The sequence below is a fragment of the Arachis duranensis genome, chromosome 8 (genome assembly GCF_000817695.3).
Source record: "Arachis duranensis cultivar V14167 chromosome 8, aradu.V14167.gnm2.J7QH, whole genome shotgun sequence".
NCBI classification, from domain to species: Eukaryota; Viridiplantae; Streptophyta; class Magnoliopsida; order Fabales; family Fabaceae; genus Arachis; species Arachis duranensis.
The window spans coordinates 1,272,569-1,299,896 of record NC_029779.3 but is presented as its reverse complement, the minus strand read 5'-3'; the positions used below and the strand labels follow the sequence as shown (position 1 = coordinate 1,299,896).

Here is a 27,328-nt window from a genome sequence, read left to right as displayed (position 1 = left end):
AAGAGTGCAAGTCCATCACTGTAGAAGTTGAGGCCAAATTTGAAGGGGATGTTCTGGCGTTGAATGCCAGTAGGGAAGTCCCTACTGGGCGTTCAACGCCCAAAGAAGAGCCATCACTGGCGTTGAACGCCAGTAAGGGAGTCCATACTGGGCATTCAACGCCCAAAGAGGAACCATCAGTGGCGTTGAACGCCAGCAAAGGTGTAGCTGGGCGTTCAACGCCCAAAGTTGCGCAAAAGCTGGTGTTGAACGCCAATAATGGGGCAGCTGGGCGTTCAACGCCCACTAAAAACTTTCCTATTGAAGAACTGAAGGCAACTAACGCTCATGAGGAGACTATAAAAGTTCCATTGAATGCCTTGTTGCAAATTATGGATTATGAAGATCACTCCTCCTTTGATGAGGAAGAGGAAACTAGGAAAGATCAAGTTGCTCGGTACCTAGGAATTTTGATAAAGCTAAATGCCAAATTATTTAGAACAGAGACATTGGAGGAAGAACCTCTAGTGCTCACGAAGGAACTTAATGTCTTGGTTCAGAAGAAACTACCTCAAAAGCTGCCGAGTCCCGGACACTTCCTAATTCCCTGCACCATAGGCACCACTATCTTTGAGAAGGCTTTGTGTGACCTAGGGTCAAGCATAAACCTCATGACACTCTCTATAATGGAGAGGCTAGGAATCTTTGAGGTACAAGCTACAAGAATCTCATTAGAGATGACAGACAAGTCAATGAGAAAGACATATGGTCTGGTAGAGGATGTCTTAGTAAAGGTTGAGAACCTTTACATTCCTGTAGATTTTATAATCTTGGATACTGGAGAGGACGAGAATGAATCCATCATCCTTGGAAGACCTTTCCTTACCACTGCTAATGCCATCATTGATGTAGCAAAAGGAGAGCTAGTCTTGCAATTGCATGAGGACTGTATCTTATTCAAGATACCTAACCCTAACTCTCCCTTGACAAAAGAGAGACAATTATGCAACACTTAGTGTTCCAACCCTCTCTCTCAGTGCAAAGCTATACAAAGCCCCCAGACACCAATTCTAAGTCTGGTGTTGGGCAGCCATCATCAAGCACTAATAATAAAGGTACTAAGAAGAAGGTACCTAAAGGCTGGAGGGACAAGAAAATTCCCACTGAAAGCCTCTCACATGGCATGAGAGTTGTCTTCACTGACAACCCTGTCATTCCACATACTGTGAACAAGGTCCTGTCTCTAGAATCTGTGGAGCTCATCCATGAGAACACAGGCAAGAAGTTCGCTGGAAGGGGCAAAATTCTGAACCCCTATCCATCTCCGTAAGGAGCTAACTGTCAAGCTAGTGACGTTAAAGAAGTGCTTGTTGGGAGGCAACCCAACTATAATTAGTTATTTCTATTTTTCTTTAAGTTTGTTTTACATAATTATTTCTTTAAGTTTGTAATCATGTGCAGTAGTTAGAACAGAAATAGAGACAGTCAGAACTGAAAATAGAACACCCTGGAGCAAGTACCTTACTGGCATTGAACACCAGACAAGGGGGCAAGAGTGGGTGTTCAACGCCTAAAAAGAGTAGCCAAACACAGGGTATCCCTAATGTTCGTTCAATGCCCAAGAAGAGCAGCATTGTCGGTGTTGAACGCCAGCCAGGGAGCATGCAGTTGGCGTTGAACACCAGCCAGGAAGCAGAGACCTGGCGTTGAACGCCAAGATGGAGGTCCCCTATGGGTGTCCAACGCCAGCTAGGAGTAGAGGCTGGGCATTCAATGCCCACCAGGGGGTAGAAAATTCGATTCCTTAGCCTCTTAGGATTAGTGGGTCCCATAGAATCTCCACCTACCCCACCTTTTCCTCTCTTTTACTTTCACTCTTCCCCATAAACCCTCAACCAATCACATCCATACCTCTTTCTAAAAACCATCATAAATTCCACCAACCCCACCCACTTCAAATTTAAAACTTTCCCACCCAATTACCCTCCCTTCACATTCGAACCCTAACCCATCCCATCCTTATAAATATCCCCTCATACCACTTCTCCAACACACACAAAAGCCCCCACTCGGCCGAAATCCTATGTCTCTCCATCTCTCTGTATTCTCTTATTCTTCTACTCTTTTCTTCCCTTTTGTTCATATTTTACTCGAGAATGAGTAAATTTTTTAAGTTTGGTGTTGGAAAAGCCTTGCTCTTTGCTTTCCATTCACATTTATGGCACCCAAAGTCGGAGAATCCTCTAGAAAGAGGAAAGGAAAAGCTATTGCTTCCACCTCCAAACTTCGGAAGATGGAGAGATTTATCACCAAAGCTCATCAAGACCACTTCTATAAAGTAGTGGCAAAGAAGAGGGTGACTCCTGAAGTCCCCTTTAGGCTAAAAAATAATGAGTACCCGGAGATCTGGCAAGAAATCCGGAGGAGAGGTTGGAAAGTTCTAACCAATCCTATCTTAGAATTTGGAATCTTGATGGTGCAAGAGTTCTATGCCAATGCATGGGTCACTAAACATCATGATACAAGCGTGACCCAAGCCCCAAAAATTGGAGCACCATGGTCCGAGGGCGACCCTTAGATTTTAGCGCGGAAAGTGTAAGATTAGCACTCCATTTACCATTAATGCAAGGAGACCCACATCCTTACACTAGGAGAGTCAATTTCGATCAAGGGCTGGACCAAGTCCTTTCAGACATTTGTGTGGAAGGAGCACAGTGGAAGAGGGATGCTCAAGGCAAGCATGTCCAACTAGGAAGGCTTGACCTCAAGCCCGTACCTAGAGGATGGTTGGAATTCATCCAAAGCTCTATCATCCCTACTAGCAATCGGTTAGAAGTGACCATTGACCAAGCAATCATGATTCATTGCATCATGCTTAGGAGTGAGGTGGAGGTGCATAAGGTGATACCTCAAGAGCTATACAAGGTGGCAGAAAAGCCCTCCGCCAAGGCAAGGTTGGCTTTTCCCCACCTTATCTGTCACTTATACAATTGTCATAGAAGAAGACATTCCCATTGAAGAGGACAAGCCCATCACTAAAAGAAGGATGGAGCAAACTAAAGAGCCTACACATGCGCCTCAACAAGAGCATGTGGAGCCACCTCAACAAAAAATTCCCGAGATGTCTCAAGGGATGCACTTTCCTCACCAAAACTATTGGGATCAACTTAACACCTCAATAAGGGAGCTAAGCTCAAACGTGGAGTAATTGAGGGTGGAACATCAAGATCAGGCCACTAGGGGTGTAAGTTACCGAACCGGACCGAAAATTACCGCAAAACTGAACCGAAAATTACAACAATCGATTTAAAAATTGAAAAAATCGATTTTTTTGTTTTTTTGACAAAACCGATCGGTTCAATTCGGTTTTTGATTGGCTTGATAGAAACCAAACCGAAGATATGCATACATTTCAATGTTTTAACGATTTTAACCTTTAACCTAACAACAAAAATCTCTAACACCTAACCATTTCAATGTTTTACTCTTATTATTTTAGTTTATTGATTATTTTAAACCTCTAATTATTGTAATTCATATTCTCCTCATTAGGAATTAAAAATAAAAAAATCGATCAAACCAAACCGCTATTGGTTTGGTTTGGTTCGGTTCGGTTGTTGTAAAAGCAGCAAATCAAACAGTTGTGTGTCTGTAGGAACCGAACATATCGGTTCGATTCATTTTTGGTCCAAAACTGAACCAAACTGAACCGATAACACCTCTAATGCCACTATCCTCCATTAAATAAGAGAAGATCAAAGAAACATGAGAGGAGAGCAACAAAGACTAGGGTGAGACATAGAGGAGCTTAAACGCTCGATTGGATTCCAAAAAGGGAGTAGTAGCCGCCGTCACTAAGGTGGACCTGTTCCCTTAATCCCTTGTTGCCTATGTTATTGTCTATTTCTAGTGTATGATCATCTTTACATGTCTTAAAGCTAAGAAATATTCCATGCATCTCTCACCTTTCTTGAAAGAAAATTTTATTTGAAAAAGAATAGGGATATACATGAATTTCGAGTTATATAATAAGAATAGTTCAATTATTTTGATGTGGTGGCATTGCTTTTACTTTCTGAATGCATGAATAAATAGTGCATATTTGATGTTGGAGTTAAGAATGTTGGCTCTTGAAAGAATAATGAAAAAGGAAAAGTATTATTGGTAATCTGAAAAATTCAAAATTTGATTCTTGAAGCAAGAAAAAGCAGTAGAAAGAAAGAAAGAAAAAAAAGAGCAAAAGAAAAAGAAAAAGCCAATAGCTCTTTAAATCAAAAGGTAAGAGCAAGGGTCCAAGGCTTTGAGTATCAATGGTTAGGAGGGCCTAAAAGAAACAAAATCTTGGCCTAAAAAGTTCAAATGAACTTCTCCCCCTAACTATATGCTTGTGGTGTGAAGGTGTCAAGTGAAAAGTTTGAGACTGAGCAGTTAAAGTCGTGATCCAAAGCAAAAGAGTGTGCTTAAGAACTCTGGACACCACTAGCTGGAGATTCTAGCAAAGTTGAATCACAATCCGAAAGGGTTCACCCAGTTCAGTGTCTGTGGCATTTATGTATCCGGTGGTAATACTGGAAAATAAAGCTGATTCTTATGGATTAATAGTATCATTGTTCTATTTCAATCTATGCTTGATTCCATTCTAAGATGTATCTTCATTTTTCATCCTAATGAATTGGGAGTGTAACTTGACCGTCATCCCTATTCTACAAGGGTTCTTGTGAGTCCTTGACGGGATAGTATTGAACCACAAGCTTGATTATACATCTCTTAGATGACTAATTCACGACTTCATTGGGGACTTGGAGACATCAGTTCAGCCGAAGTACGGAGCGATTAGGGGCTTTGTGGTATAGGCTAGAATCATGAAGCAGCATTCTCTGATTCAGAAGATCCGACCTTATCTATGGCGATTTGAGTAGGATCACCAAGGAAATGGGCTGCTAGAGCTTCACCCCCATTCAGATTGGATGACCATTGACCTGGCGTTTGATCTGAAGTAGAGGAAATTAATGACCACTGACTTGACGTTAGTCACTTACAGCCTGCCATGGAATGAATCATCAGAAGTTGAAGTAGATAGTGAGAAAAGTTGATCCAGAAGGAGGAAGCTCTCCAAAGCCTCAACCATTCTCTCATCACTGATTTCACACCAATTAAGTAATTTTATCTTTATTCTGTTTTTATGCATTTTTCACAACAACTATCTTTTCTAATCGCCTGACTAAGATATACAAGATAGCCATTGCTTGCTCAATCCGACAATCTCCGTAGGATCGACTCTCACTCACGTGAGGTATTACTTGGACGACCCGGTGCACTTGCCAGTCTATCTGTGCGAATATTGCGGAGTCAATTTCGTGCACCAGTTCTGCATTTTCACCCTCCAATAGGACAAAAGCAATGGGAAGGATATTAGAATTCTCATCCTGAGCAATTGCAACCAACAAAGTTCCCCTATATTTGCTGTATAAGTGAATTCCGTCAATAATGACCAACGGCTTACAATTCTTGAATGCCTTGATGCATGGTGAGAACGACCAAAAAAGTTTGTGGAAAAATGCTAATGACTCGTCAACCTAGCCTCCAACTTGCACAGGACTCGTCTTCAGAACTACAATACTACTTAGCATCGTTGTCTGTACACCAAGTATCCACCTTGGAAACTCATTATAGGATTCCTCCCAATCCCTATATATCTGCATGACGGCCTTCTGCTTAGCCAGCCAAACTCTTCTATACATAGGTCTAAACCTAAAATGTGCCTCCATCGCATTCTGCAGTACCTTGATAGACACATCCGTATCAACTCTGATCATAGGAAGGATGAAAGCAGATATCACATGATAATCTGTGATCACTGGAAATCGAGGAGGACAAACATATATGAGCTCCGTTATACCATCTGACCTCCCAAATACTCTTCTGCTGTCGTAGAGTGATCCGAATCAACCATCTGTAGCTATTTTCAAACTCCTTACACTTTCTGTAGTACTTGGCATGATCCAACTCTACCACTTTCTACTCAACCCCCTGGCGGATGCTATAAGTCTTCGCACATAATACGACTTCCTTTTTATTCTGAAACTACTGACCGACTTGAAACTCAGCAAGACCTGACGTGTCCTGTGAATCTCTGGCCTCAAAATCGGATTCCATGTCTAGGAACCCCTGATGTCTCATGGCATCTAAGTTTAGAGTCGAAAAGTGCGGCAGGTACTGTTGAGTTCTTGAGCTCGATGCTCCATTAGCCGCAACAGGAATACTCCTCCCTATGTCATCATCGTTGTCATCCTCAATCATGGCGGGCTCAACATCATCGTCATCGCCTAACATGTCTTCCACCACATCTGGTTCTCCAACCTCCCCAGAAATCGGGATCATAACAAGAGTATTGATGTTAGCACCAATTTCTGCAATCTCATCGCAGTGTAAATCAACTGCGAAAGACGGAGATGCCACCAAATATCCCTCAGATGCCATTACAAGCAGAGATGAAGATGCAACAATAGGGTTTGAACTGGAGGCTGCTGTCATTGGTACTGATTGATTATTTTGGTTCGCCCTTCTTGAGTTAGAGACCACATCCACCAACTTGGCCAATAGTTCAGGGATTCTCACCTCAAAAAACTGGCGACGACAGTGAAATAAAACTTGCAGATCCTTGTCATTGTCTATCACAAACGAGTCATACTTCACCTCATCGCGAACGACAAAAATTGAAATTCTATAATATAATTTCTCTATCCTTTTCATTCCATGTAGTCCTAATTTCTGTAGTACGGTGTTATTAAAATCAACAAGGCTCGTAAAAGGTCTGATAAAGACACTCAAAGGATCCTTATCAGTGAATTTTATACCCTCTCGTATTTTTTTCTTAATCGTGCCTTTGTAGTGCATAAGAACTAGAAAACTCTCTTCACTAGCCATTGTGAATTTACCTCTATTCAACGTTTCACGTTATGATCCTATTTATATAGCATACGTTTCGTTAAGTAAATCGAATTAAATCAATTCGATTTAATCAAACTCATTTCTTTCCAAGTAAATCGAATCTATTAGTTTTAATTTACCATGCTTGACTCTTACATTTCTTACATGTAAATCGAATCATATTGATTCGAATTACTTGCATTACATTTCTCCCACGTAAGTCGAATGAGTCATATTTGAATTATAGGAATAAAAGATAAATCATGATTTATGAGAGTTGCTAGTAATTCAAATTTACTGGAATCGATTTACATGTAATGGAGGTAAATCGAATTTACTTGCTTCGATTTGCATGAAATGAAGGTAAACCGAATTATATTGATTTGATTTACATAGATTTAAGGCACTCACGTCCACTCTTTGTATTTAGGATATTCACGTAAATTAGATACCCTAATAAATTGTTTATGTGATTTGCCCTAAAAATTATAAGTAATTTTTAGGTATAGCCAAAAATCGTTTTCATTAATCATGTATCGATTTGGTACGGTAATTTGTTGGTAAAAATAAAGTTTAATTATTATATTAGTTTTTAACTTTTTATAGGATTATCAAAATCGTAATTAAATTTTTATAATTTTTTATTTAAGTTTTATATTATTTTTAATTTTTTAATTAATTCTTTATTAATATAAAAAAACACTAAAATTAACAAAAAAAATTTGTTTTCATAAATTAAAAATTTCTATTATTAGAAACTCAATTAGATCTTTGACTACATATTTTTTGAAAAAAATATTTTGTTAATTTTAATATTTTTAATACAAAAAAACTTAATTACAAAAGTGAAAGTAATGTAAAGACTCAATTAAAGAAAAAATATAGAGACCTAATTACAACAAAAATACTATTCGTATACTAAAATCAGCCACTAACTTATGTATGGTTTAATTTATTTATGTATACTAATATATTTGTGTATAAATACATGTATGGTTTAATTTATTTATGTGTATTTATATTCTAATATGTATTTTATACTAGCGACTAACTTTGGCGGTTAATTTTAGTGTACACATAATATAATCTAGTTATAAATTTAGTAAAATTATAGGAACCAATAGAATAATTAAACCTAATCTTTAATCAATTAATGTTGTTTTAATTGAATAGGGTAAAAATATATCTCGTTTATGACCATTACTGTTGAAAAAAAAAAAAGATATGCTTTTACATGAAACACGCCATTTTATTGAAAATTGAATATCAATCTCAAACGAAGTGTTTTTATTTTAGACAACATAGTAAATTAACATACCAAATCAATATTTCATTAACTGAAATGAGCTTACTATTATAAATTTGGAGTCTATTATGGACCGCCCTAGGCCCAGTCCGCCTACTGTCGGGTCGGATTGCCACCTCTGACCTAGACCCGAACCAACAATAAAGAAACCCTACGGGTCGGCCCTCGGATACCCGATCCGGGCAACATACGGCCACGCTTCTTGTGCGGACCAAACCACCTAGCTGAAACGGTCGGGTTGGAGTCATCGGGATCAGACCCGAATCCCCGACCCGACGGTTAGGACTGCCAACGCTTCCCCACGTGAGCAGGAGCAGCACAAAGCATCCTGGACAGTGGGCCAGGTCACCTTTAGACCCACCCAACACGGTATATAAGGGGAGATGTTAGCACTCCCCCAATGTATACATCATTTTACTTAATTTGGCTACCAACATGTACAGACACTGACTTGCTCATCGGAGTATCTTTGCAGGTGGCTGCCCCCTGTTCTGCACGCTCCCTCTAACGTTATCGACATCCAAATCCTCGCTCCATATCACTCTAAAGTCTCACCCGTTCTCCCGTGTCTAAGCACCCCACCTCTCCAAGAATCGAAGTCTTCAGATAACGAACAGAGTCTAATTTAAATTTAGAAATTTTTTAAATTTGACCTCAAAATTCAAAAATCAAATTGAATATTAAATTTTTGTTAGTTGAAGAACTCGAAAATACAAAAAATCCTATAATGTCTCGGACCTTCGCCCTCAAGGCCTCAACAACGACAACTTTATCGATATGAATATGATCCATACGAGTGAATGAAAATATGTGGTTTTTCTAATTTCGGAACAAAATTCTTTTTATAGTCATATTTTGAGCTTTAAAAAACAAAGAAAAATATTAAATTACTGCACGACTTGCAAGGTCCAATAGGGTATTGACCCAATACATGAAGGGCTTGAAAAATGGCATGAGCAGTGTGAGCAGAAGAAACATTACTCAGAGACTTGTTGTGTTTGCTTCACACCTCCCTTCGTCTTCGTCTTCCTCTTCAGATTCCACTTCCATGGCTTCGGAGAAACAAGCTGCTCTTGCTACCGCACCCTCCGACGCTGATGCTCCCACCATGTAAAACTTTCTCTCTTTCTCTTTTCTGTTGTTTCTCCTTCACTTGAATTTCATGTTCTGATTGTCTGTTAGGGAAAAATAAATGCAATGTTCAGCTCCTGTAATATTTGATGTAAGGTTTTCGGTTTCTAATTTTCTTCTTATGCTATGAACTTGTATGTTCGATGGGATCCATTTCTTTGTTTGAAGTTGGTGTTTGCTTGTATATGTTCTAGCTTTTGCATTTTTATCAGTGTTCATTTTAATGTCTAAGCCGGATTTTGTCCAGCTTCATTCCCAAATTTATTTGAACAATTAATTAGAGGTTTTTCCTTCAGAATTCTGGCATTTGTCTAAGTACCTATCTTTCATGTTCTTATGGTTGTATTCTATGATTATCAGATTTGACAAGATAATCAACAAGGAGATCCCTTCAAATGTGGTTTATGAGGATGATAAGGTACTCCCTGATTTGTTTTGTGCACACATATATATGTAGTCCTGTTGTGGTGTTTATTTTTCATTATTCAGTTTCATTGGAAGAAGTCTCAGAAGTATTCTAATTGAAGGTTCTTTACCATCTAGCTTGTAACACATTAATAATGTGAATAGTAACACGGTTCAATGGATTTCAATGTAACAATAATTTGGATGTTAGGTTAAACTCTCTGGAAATACTGTAGTCGTGCTCAAATGTGGAAATAATGGTTACTGATTTTGTTTCATGTGTATGAGTATCCCTAAATAGATATTTCAAATTCTTTATCATGATCTTCCTCACAGTTATGTGCTCCACTTTTATTCTCGAATGGGTTACCCCGTGGCCATTTTCTTTTATATAAGGAGCATTTCAGTGTTAATTTATACTTAAAGTTTGGAAATAGTATGCTTTACAAATTTATTCTTGAGAATTAGTTATTTATTGTAAAGGAAATCTACTTGGCTTGATTGGTCGTGGTTTCTTATTTGATCTAACAACCAATAGCAATTAATCATTGGGATGCTTTTCCCCCTTTTGACAGGTCTTTGCTTTTAGGGACATAAATCCCCAAGCTCCTACTCACATTCTAATCATTCCTAAAGTAAAAGATGGGTTAACTGGTCTATCCAAGGTATTTATTCTCTCTTTGCCCATAAACGCATCACAGTCGCACTATACCAAACTTTCATTCAGGAACAGATCGCACAAATGAACTCAGTTGAATTACTTTTTTTCCTCTACCTCATTGGTATAAGTATTCATCTAACTTAGACTAGTCCTTTCTAGTATAAGAAGAGAAAGATAAAATCCACAAGGATTTAATGTTGCTGGGTAAAGATATGTTGGTCAGCTTGTCTGTTGAGCAATATTTGTATGGTGCTTCTTTGAAATGTGTTGGCTACTTTGAAATTAAATTTTCAGACTGATTGTGGGAAGGCTGCCTTCGGTTTTGGTCTGTGGTTGATACTACATATAAGATAATTAACATGAAAATGTTACAGTGTCTTGATAATTTTTCAATGAATTATTTTGAATTCTTATTTGCTCTATACTTTTTCTTGACAATTTTTTGGAATTGGGTCTACTACCTGACCGGAGGGCTCAAAACCTTACTCAATTTATGCCAACCTTTCTGACTCTCTACCATTTCTTTCTATTACTTACCAAGCTCCAAAAAGCTTAAGATATTAGGTGGAGGCTGATCTTCACACATGAGACCTTTGAGCTTGAAGTGAGATAATGCACTCTGCCTGTCTACCTTCCACTGAATTTCAACTTTTTAATTAGATGATGGAAGTCCATAATAAACTGGGATCAATATCTATGAAGAGTAAGATAATGTATGAACTGATATAGGATTCAAATCCCCCTAGTGTAGCGTTACTCTTGTCCTTGTGTGTAACTTTTGTGTATTTTCTGTATGAGTGAATGAAGAAAAGGCTGAGTATTACCCTTTTACCCCCTTCTTTAATAAAGGATGCCCCTACCTTCCTCTCTTTAGTCTCCTATTGTCATCAGGTGTACTAGCAGTCAAGCAGGAAATTCCTCATTGCCAGGGACTCTTACAAATGCACTTATAGCTATTATGGTCAACTGTGGTTTTTGGCTATTACTAAATGTTATTATCAGTCCTTGTTGGAAGATTCGAGCAGAGCATGTGACTCCATGCTGAGTTATGGATTGACTATTTGTTAGCCATTTCCCCCCTATATAATAACTTATGTCTATCAAACTTATGGTCGTGAAACCCATTCAATTTGTATCACCAGTTACATGAACAGAACTTGCTGACCCCTCCCCCCCTTTCCCTTTTTCCCTTCTTTTCTCATATTTAGCATTCTGGATTTACAGTGTTATTCCTATGCCTGGATCTCCAATTAAGATGCTAGTTGGTCAAGGAGAAATGAGAAACAACGACCACCACCTACATCTTTCCTGTAATTTGCTTCATTCTTATGTTGAAACATTATTTTTCTAGGCTGAGAAGAGGCACTTTGAAATTCTTGGCCGCCTTCTTTACACTGCGAAGTTGATTGCAAAGCAAGAAGGTCTTGATGATGGCTTCAGGGTTGTAATTAATGATGGTCCAAAGGGATGTAAGTGTTCTATCTCCATGCATGCTGACACTTTAACTTCAATATTTCATCTCTATTATTCTTGATTATTGAAAGATTATGGTGATTAGGAATAGTTAGAGGGTTATAATAGTTAGTTAGGAGAATACAGTAATTAGGATCTTCCTCCTACTATATAAGTCAAATTGTAATCACTTTTTCTATCAACCAATGTGAGGTTGGCCTGAGTGGTTAGCGGTTCGATATCGCACAAGTAAAGTCTCGGTTCGAGACCTTGTTATCTCTGTTGGGAGACTCCCCCACCATATCCACGTGGATGATGGGGCGAAGCCTCCGTACCAGGCAGGCTACCAAAATTAAACTAGCTTTTCATTTCACTCTTTTCATTTTCTTTGGCCCTTTTCTCTCTACAATGGATTTCAACATTGAGTGATTGTTTGAATTAATTTTTAACAGGTCAATCAGTTTACCACATTCATGTTCACCTCCTCGGCGGACGACAGATGAACTGGCCTCCTGGCTAAATTGGGACAAAGAATAGGGAGTGAGATGGACTTGATTTCTCCTCCATCAATATCACTTTAGTTGTGCCATGTTACGATAATGGTTTGAGAATAATTTTGTGTAGCTACATTTGTATTGAATGATGCTGCTGATTCCAAAGTCATCTCTTGTAGAACCTAATGGTTGGTATAGTTGTTAAACTTTCGAATTAACTATTAAATTGTTACAACTTTGCAATTGGGCGATGAAAAAGAGGATTAGCAGTTATTATTATTTAGAACAAATTACCGGATGTACTCATGAAAGATACAGACGTTGACAAATGTATCCATCAAATAAGAAAATAACTATTATATCCATAAAAAATGGGTTTTAAATGATAGATATACCTAAACTCTAAAAATAATACCATAAACGGGCTAGCTTGCGGGATTTACGGGTGGCTCTTTTTTTTTGCATTTTTTCAAAAAAAAATAGCACTTTTAGTCTTTTCTCATCCGGAAATCCGACCCATCAATTAAAAAAATATTTCTTTTTAAAAGGTTTTTGATCTAAAAGTGATATTTTTTGTTAAAATATTATTCAAAAAATAAAATAAAAAGATAAACGGGCTGACTCATTTAATCCATTGGACTAACCATAAATGGTCTGGGTTGAAAAATTATGGCCTGCGAATAAAGTAGGTTTAAACGGTCTAGCCCATTTAACACACGGGCTTAACGGGCCGGACCTAAATGGGTTGGGCTAGCTCGTTTGACAGTCCTATAAAGAACTATTCAAAAATCCCAAATTGCCCGCATTTCCACCGCCACCATTATCCTCTCTCACACACGCTCTCTCTCTAAATCTTCTTCCAACTCTCAAGTGAGTGCCCCGCCGACGATCCCCTCCCTTTCTCTTTCCTTCTTTTTCCGTATCCTTTCATTCGCTTCCTTCTTCCTTCAGATCTTGTCAAACTTCTTACCACCTACTTAATCACCATGTACGCCGCGCGCCTCACCCTCTAAATCACGCTCAGTATTCCACAATTTCTCCAAAATAAGAACATATTCCTCTACAACGTGCTTCTCAGCGGCTACACACTCTATTGCAACACCATTTTGCTCTTCGTTAAATTGGTCTCCATGGCAGAACTTCTGCCGGAGAATTTCACGTTGCTGTGTACTGTCAAGGCCTACGCTGGGCTCACGGAGGTGGAGCTCGGGGAAGCGCTTCACGCGCTTGCTTTGAAGCTGGGACTGTGCTCTGATTCTTTTGTGGGAAATGCACTGATTGCTATGTATGGTAAGTGTGGGTTTGTGGAGAGTGCGTTCAAGGTGTTTGAGAAAACGCCTCGAAGAAACTTAATTTCGTAGAACTTGATTATGCTTGTGTGCTCGGAGAATTGGCTTTTGGTGAGATTTGTGGACTGTTTAAGGGTTTTTATTAAATGGTGGTGGTGATTAAGGTTTAGTTCCTGATATTGCTACTATGGTCACAATGGTTCTTGTGGTGGCTGCAATGGGTGAAGTGAATTTGGGGATGCTGTTTCATGGTTTGACTTTGAAATTGGGACACTCACCGGAGAGTTGGAAAAAGATTTAGAGAGAGAGAGAGATAGAGAGAGAGAGTATGAGTGAGAGAGGATGATGGTAGTAGTAGTGGAGAAAAGGACAATTTGGAATTTTTGAATAGTTTTTTAGGATTTGGATATTTCTGTCACACAAAACCCATTTTTTATGGGTATAATGGTCGTTTTTTAATTTAATGGGTACATTTGTCAGCGTTTGTATTTTTTTAATTGTGTACATATGGTAATTTATTCTTATTATTTATTTTAACTACTATTACTATTTTTGTGGGTAATTCTTATAATCTGTTTCTAGAAAGTAGTACTATGAGAAAAGCAAATATTAACTCCTACCATGAAAAGGTAAATATTAGACACCAAGTTGGAGAAACTGGCCTACGCTTTGTTAGTCTCATCTCGGAGATTAATGCAGTACTTCCAGGGGCACCCGATCACCTTAAGAACTGACAAAGCCATCCGCCAAATTATACAAAAACCCGACTTGGCGGGTCGCATAATGACCTGGGCGATAGAGTTATTTCAGTACGACACACAATACGAGCTCAGACATGCAATCAAGGCCCAGGAAATGGCAGACTTCCTGGTAAAAGTGACAGGGGACTCTCCCAAAAACTCGAAAATACGATGGAAGCTCCATGTGGACCGAGTCTCCAACCAGGCGTTTGGGAGAGCAAGAATGATCCTTGAGAGCTCAGAGGGTATGATATATGAGCAGTCAATCAAGTTCGAATTTTAGGTCTCGAATAATCAGACAGAATATGACTTCTTGGTAGGGGGCTTAACCTTAGTTAAAGAAGTCGGAGCATCAAGGGTCGAAGTCAACATCAATTCTCAAATCGTGACTTCCCAGGTCAACGGAACCTACCAGGTCAGGGACCTTTTATTGCAAAAGTACCTGGAGAAAGTGAAAAAGGTGTGTGAGGATTTTGAAGAAGTAACGGTCCAATATGTACCCAGGGAAAGGAACGCCAGAGCCGATCTCCTGTCAAAGTTAGCAAGCACAAAACCCGACACGGGAAACCGATCCCTAATTTAGGGTTTCGTAAAAGAGCCGTCGGTGACTCTTTGCGTGACCCAAGTGCTGAGTCCTCCCTTATGGATGGACCCAATCAACCATTTCTTGGAAGGTGGTGAACTCCCTGGAGACGAGAAAGAAGCTAAAGCGATAAGAAGAGAAGTTGTTAAGTACGTGGTAGTCTAGGGGCAGTTGTACAAATGGGGAATCAACTAGCCTCTGTTAAAATACTTGTGTCCCGACCAAACGGATTACGTCCTAAGCGAAGTCCATGAGAGATGTTGCGGCCATCACATTGAAGGAAAAACGTTAGCAAGGAAGCTAGTGAGAGTCCATTTAACCATGGTCCAATTATTATTAAATAAGTATAAATTTAAAATTAAATTTAAAATATATCTTTATTAATATTTTAAAAATAATTAAATTTTAACAAATGATAATTAACCATGGTCCAATTATTATTAAATAAGTATAAAATCTTTTTGTATTTTTTCATAATAAATATTTTTTAATTTTATTTTTATATTAAAGTAACTATTTTTTATTTTAATAACTAACTAGTTAATTTATATTTATCATATTGTTATATACTATATGTATTTATTAAAAATAATATTAATAAATATCATATAATCATAAAAAGAATAATTATGTTATAATTAATAAAAATATTTGATATTTTTATTTATGGATATTTAATAATATTTATATTAATAATTATGAATAATAAAAAATATAATTAATTTAAATATTAGTGAGTATAAAATTAAAATAATATCTAACAAAATTATTATACATTTTTGTTATATAATTAATAATTAGCATAAAAAATAATAAGAAATAATATGGCTTAGTGGTAAGGAAAGCATACAATAATAAAGAAGACTTGAGTTTAATTCACATCTTCATTAATTTTAGAATTTTTATTTGAAAGATTTTGTTAGACCAATTTTTTATCGGATTTGATCAATTTTCACCGATTTTCATCTTTAAACGGTTCTACGACTGGACCGGACTGATTAGGAGTCGAATTCACTAGTTTTTCGATCGAACTGATCAATTCGAACCGCTTTTATAACTATGCCAAAAAACTTAAAAGATATAAACATATTTCTTTGATATAATGATATCAATATGAAATTTGTAATAGAAGAAACAAAAATAACAATATCAATATCAAACATGCACATGACAAAAACAAATATACAATAAAATATTTTATGAGCTAAAGAGACTGAGGTTGTGACTGATTTTAGCTTTGGTATGTATATTTTTATTATAGAAAAGAAAAAAAATCAAATAAAACCAATTCAGGACCATCATGAACCAATGTATGGAAGCTATTATAAATGGCACATTTAACCACAGTATATGTATCATGTTTGTATCATTTTCAAACCAAAAACTATGGTTTCGATATCCCAAACGTGAAGAACTTTTAATTGAATGTACCAATTACCAAACACTTAAAAATCTTTTATAGTTTTATATCAACGTTTTATACTTTTGTATTCAAGTTAGATACATATATATATATATTTTTTGTCGACTTAAATACATCTATTTAGTAAAATGTATTGTGAAGTAAAACTTAGAATACATGATTTTTTATTTATTTACCCAAACACTTTTTTTTTTGTTGAAATTTTCTAAAAAAAAAATATATATATATTGCATGTTGCCGCCACCAGAACAGCAAGTTGCAAGAACTTTAATACTTAATAGTGGCTAATGCCGTGGGATTAATCCATTAGGGTAGATATAGGGGTTTTGCCTATCTACATCTGAACCTTATCTTAAGACCCAACTTCCATATTTACCAAACAAGAAAATTAGATACACCCAAACTACATGCACCTACCATCCAAATAATCCTTAAATTAAAGAGTGACTTCCCCGACAATAAGATGATTGAAACTTGAAATGAAATCATTCTTTAATACAGTAGTGAACTCAACTGCAAAAATGACCAAGTTCCTCAACTACAACATGATCTAAGGGTTTCATCACAAGTCACTTTCTCCTAAACTCAACTTTCACTAATCCAGTGAACGATTAGCCCGCAGTCCTCATCACAAGATTAGTCTTTCTGTTGGGTCCAGATCTTCACAGTTTTGTCATTGCCAAGAGCACCGGAAGCGATCATGTTCTCCATCGGGTGACACGAGACGGATACAACAGTATCAGAATGGCCTTCCAATTTCTGCACTATTTTCCTTGTCTGCAGTTCCCACAAGTATATACAATTATCTTCTGAACCACCAACAACATACTTCCCATTTGTTATAGAAAATGTGGATGAAAGGCAATATTTTGAGTTAACATGACCAGTGTATGACTTCAGAAACTTGCCAGTAGAATAGTTCCAAAGCCTCTGCAGGGAGAGAAGAATTGAATGAAGAAACACAAAAATGATTAATAAACTGAACAAGTCAGTTTTAGCCAACTGAGCTAACATCCAAGGCACATTGGCTAGTACCTAGTCCTCAATTAAGAAGAAGAAAAATAAAAGGAAAAAATAAGAGACACAGCATTCTAGAAAAGAAAAGCTCAGGCTGAAAATCTGACATTGAAAAAACCAATGGCATTCAAGATTAAAACTAACACTATTCTTCTACAATCAAATGACGAAAATAATAAAAGATTGAACAGAATTGAAAATTACCAGAGTGTTGTCCAAAGTGCCAACGAGGATGAACTTGCCATTAGGCGAGAACTTGACAAAGGAAACAGGAGGGTTCTCATCATCAATGAGAGTCTTCATACAGTGGCCAGTGGAAGCATCCCAAATCCTACAGAGCCCATCGTAGCTACTAGAAACAATAAGAGAACCGTCGCGGTTGAAATCGACGGCAGTGACAGGGTCAGAATGTGCTGGAAGGACCTTAAGACACTTACCAGACTTAACATCCCAAACCCTAACGGTCTCATCGAAGGAACCAGAAACAATGATGTTTGATTGGGGGTTGAAGTTAACACAGAAGACGTAGTTGGTGTGGCCATGGAGGGTTTTGATGAGGGAGCCGGTGGGTACGTCCCAGAGGCGGAGGGTCTTGTCGTCGGAGGCGGAGACCAAGAATCGAGAGTCTGAGGAGAAGGCCAGATCGGAGACGCCCTGCTCATGGCCCTCGTACTCCTGCATCGGCGACAAAGTGCGGCTGCCAGAATCAGAGTCTGAGTTGGTGAAGGCGTAAGTGCGGAGGGTCTTGTCCGCCGACGACGATGCCAGGAGACGGCCATTGGAGGAGAACTTGACGGCAGAGATGGCGCGCTTGTGACCGGTTAGGGTTTGTGACAGAGTATATGGCTTGAACGATTCTGATGGCTCCGTCATGATTTTACTGTGTGTGTGTGGATTGTTCCTCTAATAAAAATGTCATCCAAATACAAACATTAAAATGTCATCCAAATTTAAAGCAGTACATGAAATATCATCAACCAAAGTTTTAACTTTTCTGGATCGGACAAAAAATAAGTGTTAACTTCTCCAGTTATAGGTTAAGAGCTTTGTGATACAATAAGAATATTAAGCACCAACTTGTAGCAAAATGTACTATCAAGGACACATATACTCATGATTTGCGTGTTTGTTGCTTCTTTATTTGGCTAATCAAGTTCAGTTTTAAAGTATGATATCCCAAAGGTTCTATAGGTGATTTCTTAACCAATAATCAAATTGCATAGTGTCAAACAGTTAAATTTTAAGTCAAAAAGTGAAGCTTGTTGCCATAGTTATCAAAACCGAACCAGTAATTGACCCGGTCATACGATTGGGTCACTGAGTCACTGGTTCAACCGGTGGGTCATTAATTCACCCAGTCATAATTAAATAAAAATATAAAATTATAAAAATAAAATTAACATCAAAAGTTAAAACTTAGAATGATGTCTTCACAAACATATTAATAACAATCAAGTATCAATTCTTATATATAACTAATGATGCAAAAAGAGATAATAAACTAATCATTAATACAAAATACTTTCTAAATTTAAATGAACAAAAGAGGGCAAAAGATAACACAATCAGTAAATCAAATCCAAAAAATAATCTGAAAATCAACACCTATATCTTCATAGGACAAATTTGAAGCTTGACCGACATTTCCTTCATTTTAATTTGCATCTATATCTACATTTGTGTATTTTTCACAAACCAATACCAAGAATAATTCATAATAATACAAACAGAAAGTGTGAAAACAACAATTTAACTGAATAATTTTATTCTAAGTTGCAGAGAACATGAGCCCCATTTTTTCAACAACAAATTCAACTATAATAATTTTCAACAACAAAAGATTTAGCTCAAAAGAAGACATCAACATAAAATTTAGCCAAGTGATTATTTCACCAAGACCACAATAGCTTCAATCGTGATGATAATCAGTAACAAATTTAGCTCAGTCATGATTTTCAGTAACAAACAAATTCAAGTGAGTGATTATTACGGCAACAAACTCAACGTTCATTCAGAAACAAATTCATTCAGCAATGAATAAATTGAAGTTAATTGATTATTTCAGCAAGACAACAAATTCAACGTTCAGTCAAGAACAAATTGCAGCAACACATTCAACTTTCAGCAACAAATTTAACTTTCAGTAACAAAATCAAACTGCAGTGATGAATTACAGCAACAAAATCGAAACAGAAAGAAAGGGGGAATTTGTTGGAACTCACCAAATCGGGTTGCGCCAAGGAAGCTGACGGCGAGGCTCCAAGCAAGAAGACGAACAAGACCAGCCCACCGGGACCTGCTGCCTCTGCTTCCGGCGACGACGAGCGTACGCGAAGGCGCGCGACTGGGTTCCGTGTGGTTCTGACGCCCGCGAAGCGAGCCCAGGAAGGCGGTGACTGAGCTTGAGACGGTGAGGACACAGAGCGCGACGAGCTTGATTCCAAAACGGTGAGTGCCAGACCGAGAGAGAAGTGACACACCGGAGACGAGAGTGGCGAGAAAGAGACCCCAGAGGAGAGACGTTGAGGCTTGAGGTAGGGGTGGGTCACTGCGGATCAGATTAGGGGATTTGGGTTTGGGAGTGGGTCGAGAGAGCAGAGAGACGAGTTTAATGAAACCCGATTGGGTCACCGGGTTTAATGAAAACCCGTCGGGTCCTCATCCAAACTCCCCCTCTTCCATTTCCATCCATAAAATCTTACCTTCTTCTTCTGCCACAAACACGCCGCCACTCATCCCTCTTCTCAACCACCTCCACTTCCGGTGACCACCACTCTTTCACTGTCTCCTACCTCACCACCAAGTGCGGCTTCTCCCATGAAGACGCTCTCAGAGCAAACAGGCGCGTTCGCTTTGACACCCCGGTCAAGCCAGATTCCGTCATCTCCTTCTTCAAAGCCCACGGTTTCTCACTCTCCCAAATCACCACCATCATGCGCAGGATTCCCGTGTTCCTCACATGCGACCCCACCAATGCAATCTTGTCAAAGTTTCAATTTTTATCATCCAAAGGTGCTTCTCCCTCTGACATTGTACTCATGACCACAAGGAGTCCTCGCTTCCTGCTTCGAAGCCTTGACCATATAGTATCCTTGTACGAATTGGTAAGGAGGTTCTGTCCCTCTGATCTTAAGGCCATTGCTTATATAACTGCATGGCCATCATCCATTGCTGATGTTCGTCTGGCTCAAAATGTGAAATTGCTGCTTGATGAAGGGTTGACCAATGCCAACATTCACCATTTGCTTAGAACTAGGCCTTCTGTGCTGTCCTCTGCTGATTTGAAGAAAACAGTTGAGGAAGTGAAGCAATTGGGGTTTGATCCTTCACACTCTTATTTCAGTGTGGTGTTGCTGACCAAAAGGGCCATAACTAAGTCCAAATGGGAGGCTAAAGTTGATGTCCTTAAGAAATGGGGCTGGTCCGAACAAGATTTTTCGGAGGCCTTTAGGAGGCACCCCAATTTTATGCTACGTTCCGAGGACAAACTCAATGCAGTGATGAGCTTTTGGATCAGTAATCTCGGCTGGGATTCTTCGGCGCTTCGCATTAGACCGATGCTTTTTGGATGCAGTTTGGAGAAGAGGCTTATTCCTAGAGCTAAGGTTGTCAAATATCTTCTCTCCAATGGTTTGATGAAGAAGAATGCTAGCATAATCACACCATTTTCTTTGACTGAGGAGCTGTTCCTCAAGAAGTGTGTCACATGTTTTGAGGAGAAAGATCGGTCTCGCCTATTAACACTATATCAAGGAGGATGTTAGCATTTTTGAGTTAGTCAACTCTTGATGCCAAATTTTGTGTCAAGCAATCTTTTGTTTTTTCTTGTCACTTTAGTCTATGATTAGATTTCTACTAATTTGATTGAACAGTCTCATTTGCTTGGCTGAAAGCTTTTTAGATTTTACTCATAGATCTTACCTGAATCAGTTATACTTGATTGTTCATAAGTATAAATGGTATTGTGCTCAGAGATAACTTTGTACACCATGCTTGTTTGTTGGTTTTGTTGTGTATTCTTGTTCAAAGAAGTGGACTGGTTCATATATTGAAGGAATTATGGAATTGAATGTTGTTTGAATTCCTAACAAAATTTGCCTGTACAAAACCAGAGCAAGCAGTTTGTTTCAGCCATAGTAAATTGACATGGCCCTCACCCCCCTCAAAAAAATAAAAACATATAGGAACATATTTATAGAAATTTCAAACCTGACAGCTAAGAAATTATTGAGCGTAGGTGTTGCAATATGGTGTGTGGATATAAATCAAAGACTTAAGTCAACTCTGAGTAATTTCAAGGTGAGTGTTATGAGTGTGTGCCTTCTCGGAGTTACTCTTCTCTTCTTTCTTCATCTTCTTCCTTCATATCAAGGTTTGCTCTTTCTCTCATGCTCCCGATCCACAATTGCATCAACCTTCCCCGATTTCTATTTTATACCAAATGGAATCTCCTTGAGCAATTGCCCTCACCATTTGTTCTTTGCAGGTTTTGTTTCAAATTTGCAGCTTGACATCTTCATCATCATGTCGGTGAGTGAGCGGAAGATCATCAACCTGGAGCAGGGATGGGATTTAATGTAGAAGGGCATCACCAAGCTCAAGAACATTCTAGAAGGCTTGCCTGAACCTCTCTTCAGCTCCAAGGACCACATGATGCTTTACATGTAAACCATCTATTCCCTCTTCTTTATGCATATCTTTCACTTTTTTCAATTTCATCCACGGTTGATTTGACTGTGTGTATTTATTTCAAATGGCTAATAAAAAAAATAAAGTGCATAGCCCTTGGACATTTAAAACAATAAAAAAGACCCTATTTTTAAACTGAAACTTTTAAAAAAATTCGTAACAAAGAAGATACGTGATGTTGAAGAGCAAGTGAACCAAGATTAAATTTGTGTGTGGAAAATTATGATGAAAACAACTTTTTTCTGTATGAGATTGAAGGTACTTTAGAAAGTTCTTTTGTCCTAAATTAAATGATGATGAGTGTAGAAAACTGAGGGAAAATATAAATATAGATGTGGAGGGAAATTAGGATTCGAAGGAGAAATTAGGATTTGGAGGGAAAATTAGGATTTAATATAAACTGTAATTATTAATTATGGTCAAGGATATTTTTGGTAAAGAAAATAATTAAAAACTTTTTTTTAAGAGGTATCTTAACATGTTTAAAACTTAATAAAAGTACTTTGTTCAAAAAGAAAGAATTATTTTTTTTAACAAGAAAAGCTAATCCAACAAAACACTTATTTTTACCATTCTTGTATAATGATATGCAGAAACATCTACCACTTGTGCACCGAAAAGCCTCCTCATGACTATTCCCAACAACTCTATGACAAGTACAAGGAGGTATTTGAAGAGTACATCCAATCAACGGTGAGTATAACTGTATAACATTGTCATTTGAGATTGTTTCCGGTTGGTCATCATTAATTGCTTATAAGGGTTAGGTAGGTGACTAGGTTCTGTATATTGGCATTGATTGTGATCACCAGTGTAATTTGAATGGTTTAGTCTCTGTCTAAACTCTAAAGCTCCAGGGACTGATGGAGAATTTGTATCATGTAGACATAGGTCTCATGGTAGTTCTAAGAGTAAGTGGTTTGGTCATTGTTATTGATTCTAGGAAGTAAACCTGGGTGACAAATGCTTTGGCCACAGCAGCGACAATACAAACCTGGATGCCATTGGCTGGCATCTGCTCACGTATGTTGCCCAAGAACAAGTTTTAGGTAGCGGAAGTGATGCTGCAGTGGGAAAATACAGAGGATGATATATATACTAGGCTAGAGAGACGAGTGAAAGCATTGCAAAGAAGGAAATACATGGAATGAAGTTAATGCTTAAATTTCATAATATTGAATAGATATGATAGGAACCAAAGAGATGGATTGGAAAAATAATTTTTGCCTACCTCTTGTTTGGTTGATCAATGAGAGAGGAAAGGGGAATGTAAGGTCTGTAATTGGTAACTAGTTTAACCTATCAATGTAACTCATTGTAAGGTAAATGCTAAGGTCTTAAAATCGAATAAACTGAACAAGAGATCGATTTACTTATTCTTCTTGAAGCCGGTGTAAACAAAAATACCATTAGTTCATCCTCTCGTCATCAAGATGGGTGTGTATATTTGGTAGGGGGTGTATGAGGTAAGGATTTGAATTTGGATTAGTGTAGTTGCCTGAGCTTCCAGCTCAAAATGCACTAGTATCGATGCAGTTCAGAAGGTGAAATATTTTATAGTGATTTTGTTTCCTTTTGTTGTATAACCTACTATTCTTTCATCAAGATAGGTGATATATTTTATTGTGTGATTGAGTTTCCTTTTTTTGATGAATGGGGTGTAAAACCTGAGTTATCTTGTAGATTTTAACTGTAAATATGTCCACATGATTTCAGTACTTATGATGGTTGTATCTTGTATTAATATTTTTTTTATATTTTTTTTCGTGCTTCTTTTCAGATTAGTAACTTCTTTCCCCTTTGGTTCAGGTATTACCTTCTTTGAGAGAGAAGCATGATGAATTTATGTTGAGAGAACTTGTAAAGAGGTGGGCAAACCATAAAATTATGGTTAAGTGGCTTTGTTGTTTCTTTCACTATTTGGATCGCTACTTTGTTGCCCGGAGGTCACCCACCCCTTAATGAAGTTGGGTTAACTTGCTTCCATGATCGGGTAATGTTACGGCGAACCTTACATAGTGTTATGTTAATTCTTTCAATTAGCTACTCTTCTCCATGTTACAAATATAGACAAGTTTTGTTATGCTACTACAGATTAGATGTTTTTCCTATTATTGTCATTCCATTTTTTCATAACGTAATAAATTTTTGCATTTATTATTTACAGGTTTACAAGGAGCTAAATGGGAAAGTTAGAGATGCAGTTATTTGTTGGGTCGACCGTGGAGAGCTCTCGACAACCAGGGAGACTTCGGGGAGGAATCAAGCGAGAGAACATAAGATGAGAAGACACCACATCCAACTCAAAACTTTACTCAAAACTTTGAGTTGGATGTGGTGTCTTCTCATCTTATGTTCTCTCACTTAATTCCTCCCCGAATCTCCCCAATTGTCGAGAGCTCCCCACGGTTGGCCCAACAAAGTGGTATCAGAGCCGATGGTTAATCGGTCTGGTGGTTTTAAGGGGTATTCAAGGTGAAGCATCGAAAGTCTTCCCGGCAAAGGTGGTCCGGGTGGCGTGTCCTGCGGTGTTTTGCGGCGGTGTGATGGACGAATACTCATGGTGGTGGAGGAGCTAGAGGGGAGTTGATGCTTGATGTGGAGGCTCACACTTGATGGGGAGATTGTTAGTGTTGCAAGTGTGAGGAGTGTTGAAGTTAGTCCCACATCTAAGAAAGCATGGAAGAGTGAGGAGTTTATAAGATGAGAGACCCATTATTTTGACACCTTAAGGTTTTGAGTTGGATGTGATGTCTTCTCATCTTATGTTCTCTTGCTTGATTCCTCCCCGAAGTCTCCCCGGTTGTCGAGAGCTCTCCACGGTCGGCCCAACATTATTTTTATTGTAGGTTTTTCTTCCTTGTTATGCTAGATTTCAGTTTTTACAAATTTAGATAACTAACCCTTATCTGTTTAAAGATTGATCAAGAACGTGAAGGAGAGCAGATTGATCGGGCTTTATTGAAGAATGTATTAGATATATTTGTTGAAATTGGGATGGGGCAAATGGATCACTATGAGAATGATTTTGAATCTGCAATGCTTAAAGACACCTCTGCTTATTACTCTCAAAAGGCTTCTAATTGGATCCTAGAAGATTCTTGTCCTGATTACACGCTCAAGGTGTGGTTTCTCAGTTGTCGTTGCAGTAACTTGGTTTCTCATTTACATTACTGCCTGACCTGTATTTGTTAAGTCTTTTATAACAGGTTGAGGAGTGCTTAAAACAGGAGAAAGATAGGGTTGCTCATTATTTGCACTCCAGTAGCGAGCCAAAGTTGTTAGAGGTTTATTCTTGACCTTTTTCATGCTATTTCAGCAATGTGGTCTTCACCCATGTTGAGTGTAGTATTGCCAGGCAACTAAAAAAAAGAGTGGGGTGGTGACAAAAATAGATTTTAATTTTGATGCAATAACAGTGTAATGTAGTCTTCACTTATTGTAGTTTCTGAACATTTCTCTTGGTTTTATTTTTTCCTTCTCAGAATATCGTTCTAGAAAGTTCAACATGAGCTGTTATCTGTGTATGCAAACCAACTCCTCCAGAAAGAGCACTCTGGATGTCATGCTTTGCTTAGAGATGACAAGGTACTCTTGAAATTCTTCTAACTTGTTATGGTTACGATTTTTCTTTTAATAATTTAATGTGAGTATAATGTTGTCATATTTTTCCTTAAATGTGTAGGTTGAAGATCTGTCACGGATGTTCAGGCTATTTTCTAAAATACCTGAAGGCTTAGATCCTGTTTCCAGTATATTTAAGCAGGTTGGTGGTAGTGAACCTACACTATGCCAATCAAAATTGGGCTTTTCTTGCTAACTTGCTTATAAAACTTTTTCTTGTAACATTTTCCAGCATGTTATCACTGAAGGTATGGTATTGGTTAAGCAGGCTGAAGATGCAGCTAGTACCAAAAGGGTCTGTTACTGAACTTGTTATATTTTGGTTTTGCTTGTTACCGGTTGAGTTTATTTTGTCTATTGCTTGTTTTCCTTATCCTGTTAAATGCAAATCTCTACACTTGGTCTGCAGGAGCAGGTTTGACTGAAAATTTTGAATTTATGAATATAATTGCAATTGTGGAAACTGAAGCTGATCTGGTTGTTCAGGATTTTGTCTGGAAAATGATTGAGCTGCATGACAAGTACCTGGCATATGTAAATGACTGTTTCCAGAGTCATACTATTTTCCACAAGATATTGATCAGAGATTGTTATGGTGGATTGATATGTGCATATAAATCTGAAAGTTTTAAAATATAGGCTCTGAAGGAGTCTTTTGAGGTCTTTTGCAATAAAGGTGTTGCTGAGAGCTGGAGCGCTGAACTGCTTGCCACATTCTCTGATGACAATATTCTTATAGCTAGTAGACCGTGTTTAAAGATTGTGGAGGAAGTGGAAGTGAAGGATGCCAAAGTCAACTCTTCCGAGCTCACCACGGAGGCCAAACTGGAATCGGCGAAGGCAGATAACCAGAAACTGAGGGATATGGTCAAGGTGGCTAACCAGGAGAAGGAGGCGACTGATAGGAGCAGGCTGCAGTTGGAGGTCAAGCTCAGGGAGGAGAAACTTAAGCTTGAGAAAGTTGGTTTGGGCGCCCTTCAAGGAATTGACCAAGCGGTTGCCAACTTGAAAGCCCAAATTCAACTGCCGGTGCCCGACTTCGACCCTGGGAAGCTCGTCATTCATGGGGATGTTGACCCCCGAGCGGACGCCCCTGCTCAGGCTCCACCTGCTTAGTTTTCTTTATTCTTGTATATTTATTTGTCAGGTACCCAGGTAAAGTATATTCTTTTTTTTTTCTAATGTTTGCGGTAATTTTTTAAAAATATTCTTAATATTTGATTTTATTCAATTGTTTTTTATATTTTTTATTTGTTTCAAAACTAATTCTGTACATTTTTTATTTTGTCTCTAATGTTTTAGGTTGAGTTAATGTTTACGGATAATTTTGACACGAATCGGAAATATTAGGAACAAAATTGAATCAAATTAAATGTCAGAGGTATTCTTAAAGAAAATCACAAACATTAGGAAGAAAAAACATATTTTACTCTTTGTTTGTCATATATCCTTAAGACTTTGGAATGATCTCAAGAAATTATGGATGCAAAGTTTAGTGTGTGTTTGGATTAACGTTTACAAATATATGTTAGCATGAATGTTGTAAAACTAATTTTAATTGACATCAGATTAATGTCATTGTGGTTTTTGTTTGGATATTTTTTG

General features: G+C 37.9%; 3 protein-coding genes and 1 pseudogene across 3 annotated transcripts; 3 read left to right on the top strand and 1 right to left on the bottom strand.

Annotated features, from left to right (window-relative positions):
• Positions 1-9,091: 9,091 nt before the first annotated feature.
• On the top strand, positions 9,092-12,601 carry LOC107460086 (14 kDa zinc-binding protein). The gene is made up of 5 exons (XM_016078409.3): positions 9,092-9,325; positions 9,707-9,764; positions 10,327-10,416; positions 11,764-11,881; positions 12,317-12,601. Exons 1-5 carry the CDS (start codon positions 9,147-9,149, stop codon positions 12,382-12,384), a joined length of 513 nt encoding a protein of 170 aa, XP_015933895.1. The 5' UTR covers positions 9,092-9,146; the 3' UTR covers positions 12,385-12,601.
• A 4,048-nt stretch (positions 12,602-16,649) lies between these two features.
• On the bottom strand, positions 16,650-20,040 carry LOC107460054 (COMPASS-like H3K4 histone methylase component WDR5A). The gene is made up of 3 exons (XM_016078378.3): positions 19,633-20,040; positions 17,615-18,313; positions 16,650-17,323 (listed from the first exon to the last, which is right to left on the bottom strand). The coding sequence occupies exons 2-3, from the start codon at positions 18,281-18,283 to the stop codon at positions 17,030-17,032; spliced, it is 963 nt and encodes a 320-aa protein (XP_015933864.1). The 5' UTR covers positions 18,284-18,313; positions 19,633-20,040; the 3' UTR covers positions 16,650-17,029.
• A 9-nt stretch (positions 20,041-20,049) lies between these two features.
• LOC107459989 (uncharacterized) lies at positions 20,050-21,388 on the top strand. Its single transcript, XM_016078307.3, has one exon. It carries the CDS (start codon positions 20,050-20,052, stop codon positions 21,172-21,174), a length of 1,125 nt encoding a protein of 374 aa, XP_015933793.1. The 3' UTR covers positions 21,175-21,388.
• Positions 21,389-21,510: 122 nt separating this feature from the next.
• LOC107460056 (cullin-1-like) lies at positions 21,511-27,022 on the top strand (annotated as a pseudogene).
• The last annotated feature ends 306 nt before the right edge of the window (positions 27,023-27,328 follow it).

Excerpts from the sequence above, each read along its gene's own strand:
- LOC107460054 (XM_016078378.3), bottom strand. The coding sequence starts at position 18,283 with ATGACGGAGCCATCAGAATCGTTCAAGCCATATACTCTGTCACAAACC. Across the intron at positions 17,324-17,614 it reads GCACTTTGGACAACACTCTG|AGGCTTTGGAACTATTCTAC; the intron begins GTAATTTTCAAT and ends CTCTCCCTGCAG.
- LOC107459989 (XM_016078307.3), top strand. The coding sequence starts at position 20,050 with ATGAAAACCCGTCGGGTCCTCATCCAAACTCCCCCTCTTCCATTTCCA.
- LOC107460086 (XM_016078409.3), top strand. The coding sequence starts at position 9,147 with ATGAAGGGCTTGAAAAATGGCATGAGCAGTGTGAGCAGAAGAAACATT. Across the intron at positions 10,417-11,763 it reads GGTTAACTGGTCTATCCAAG|GCTGAGAAGAGGCACTTTGA; the intron begins GTATTTATTCTC and ends TTATTTTTCTAG. Across the intron at positions 11,882-12,316 it reads TAATGATGGTCCAAAGGGAT|GTCAATCAGTTTACCACATT; the intron begins GTAAGTGTTCTA and ends AATTTTTAACAG.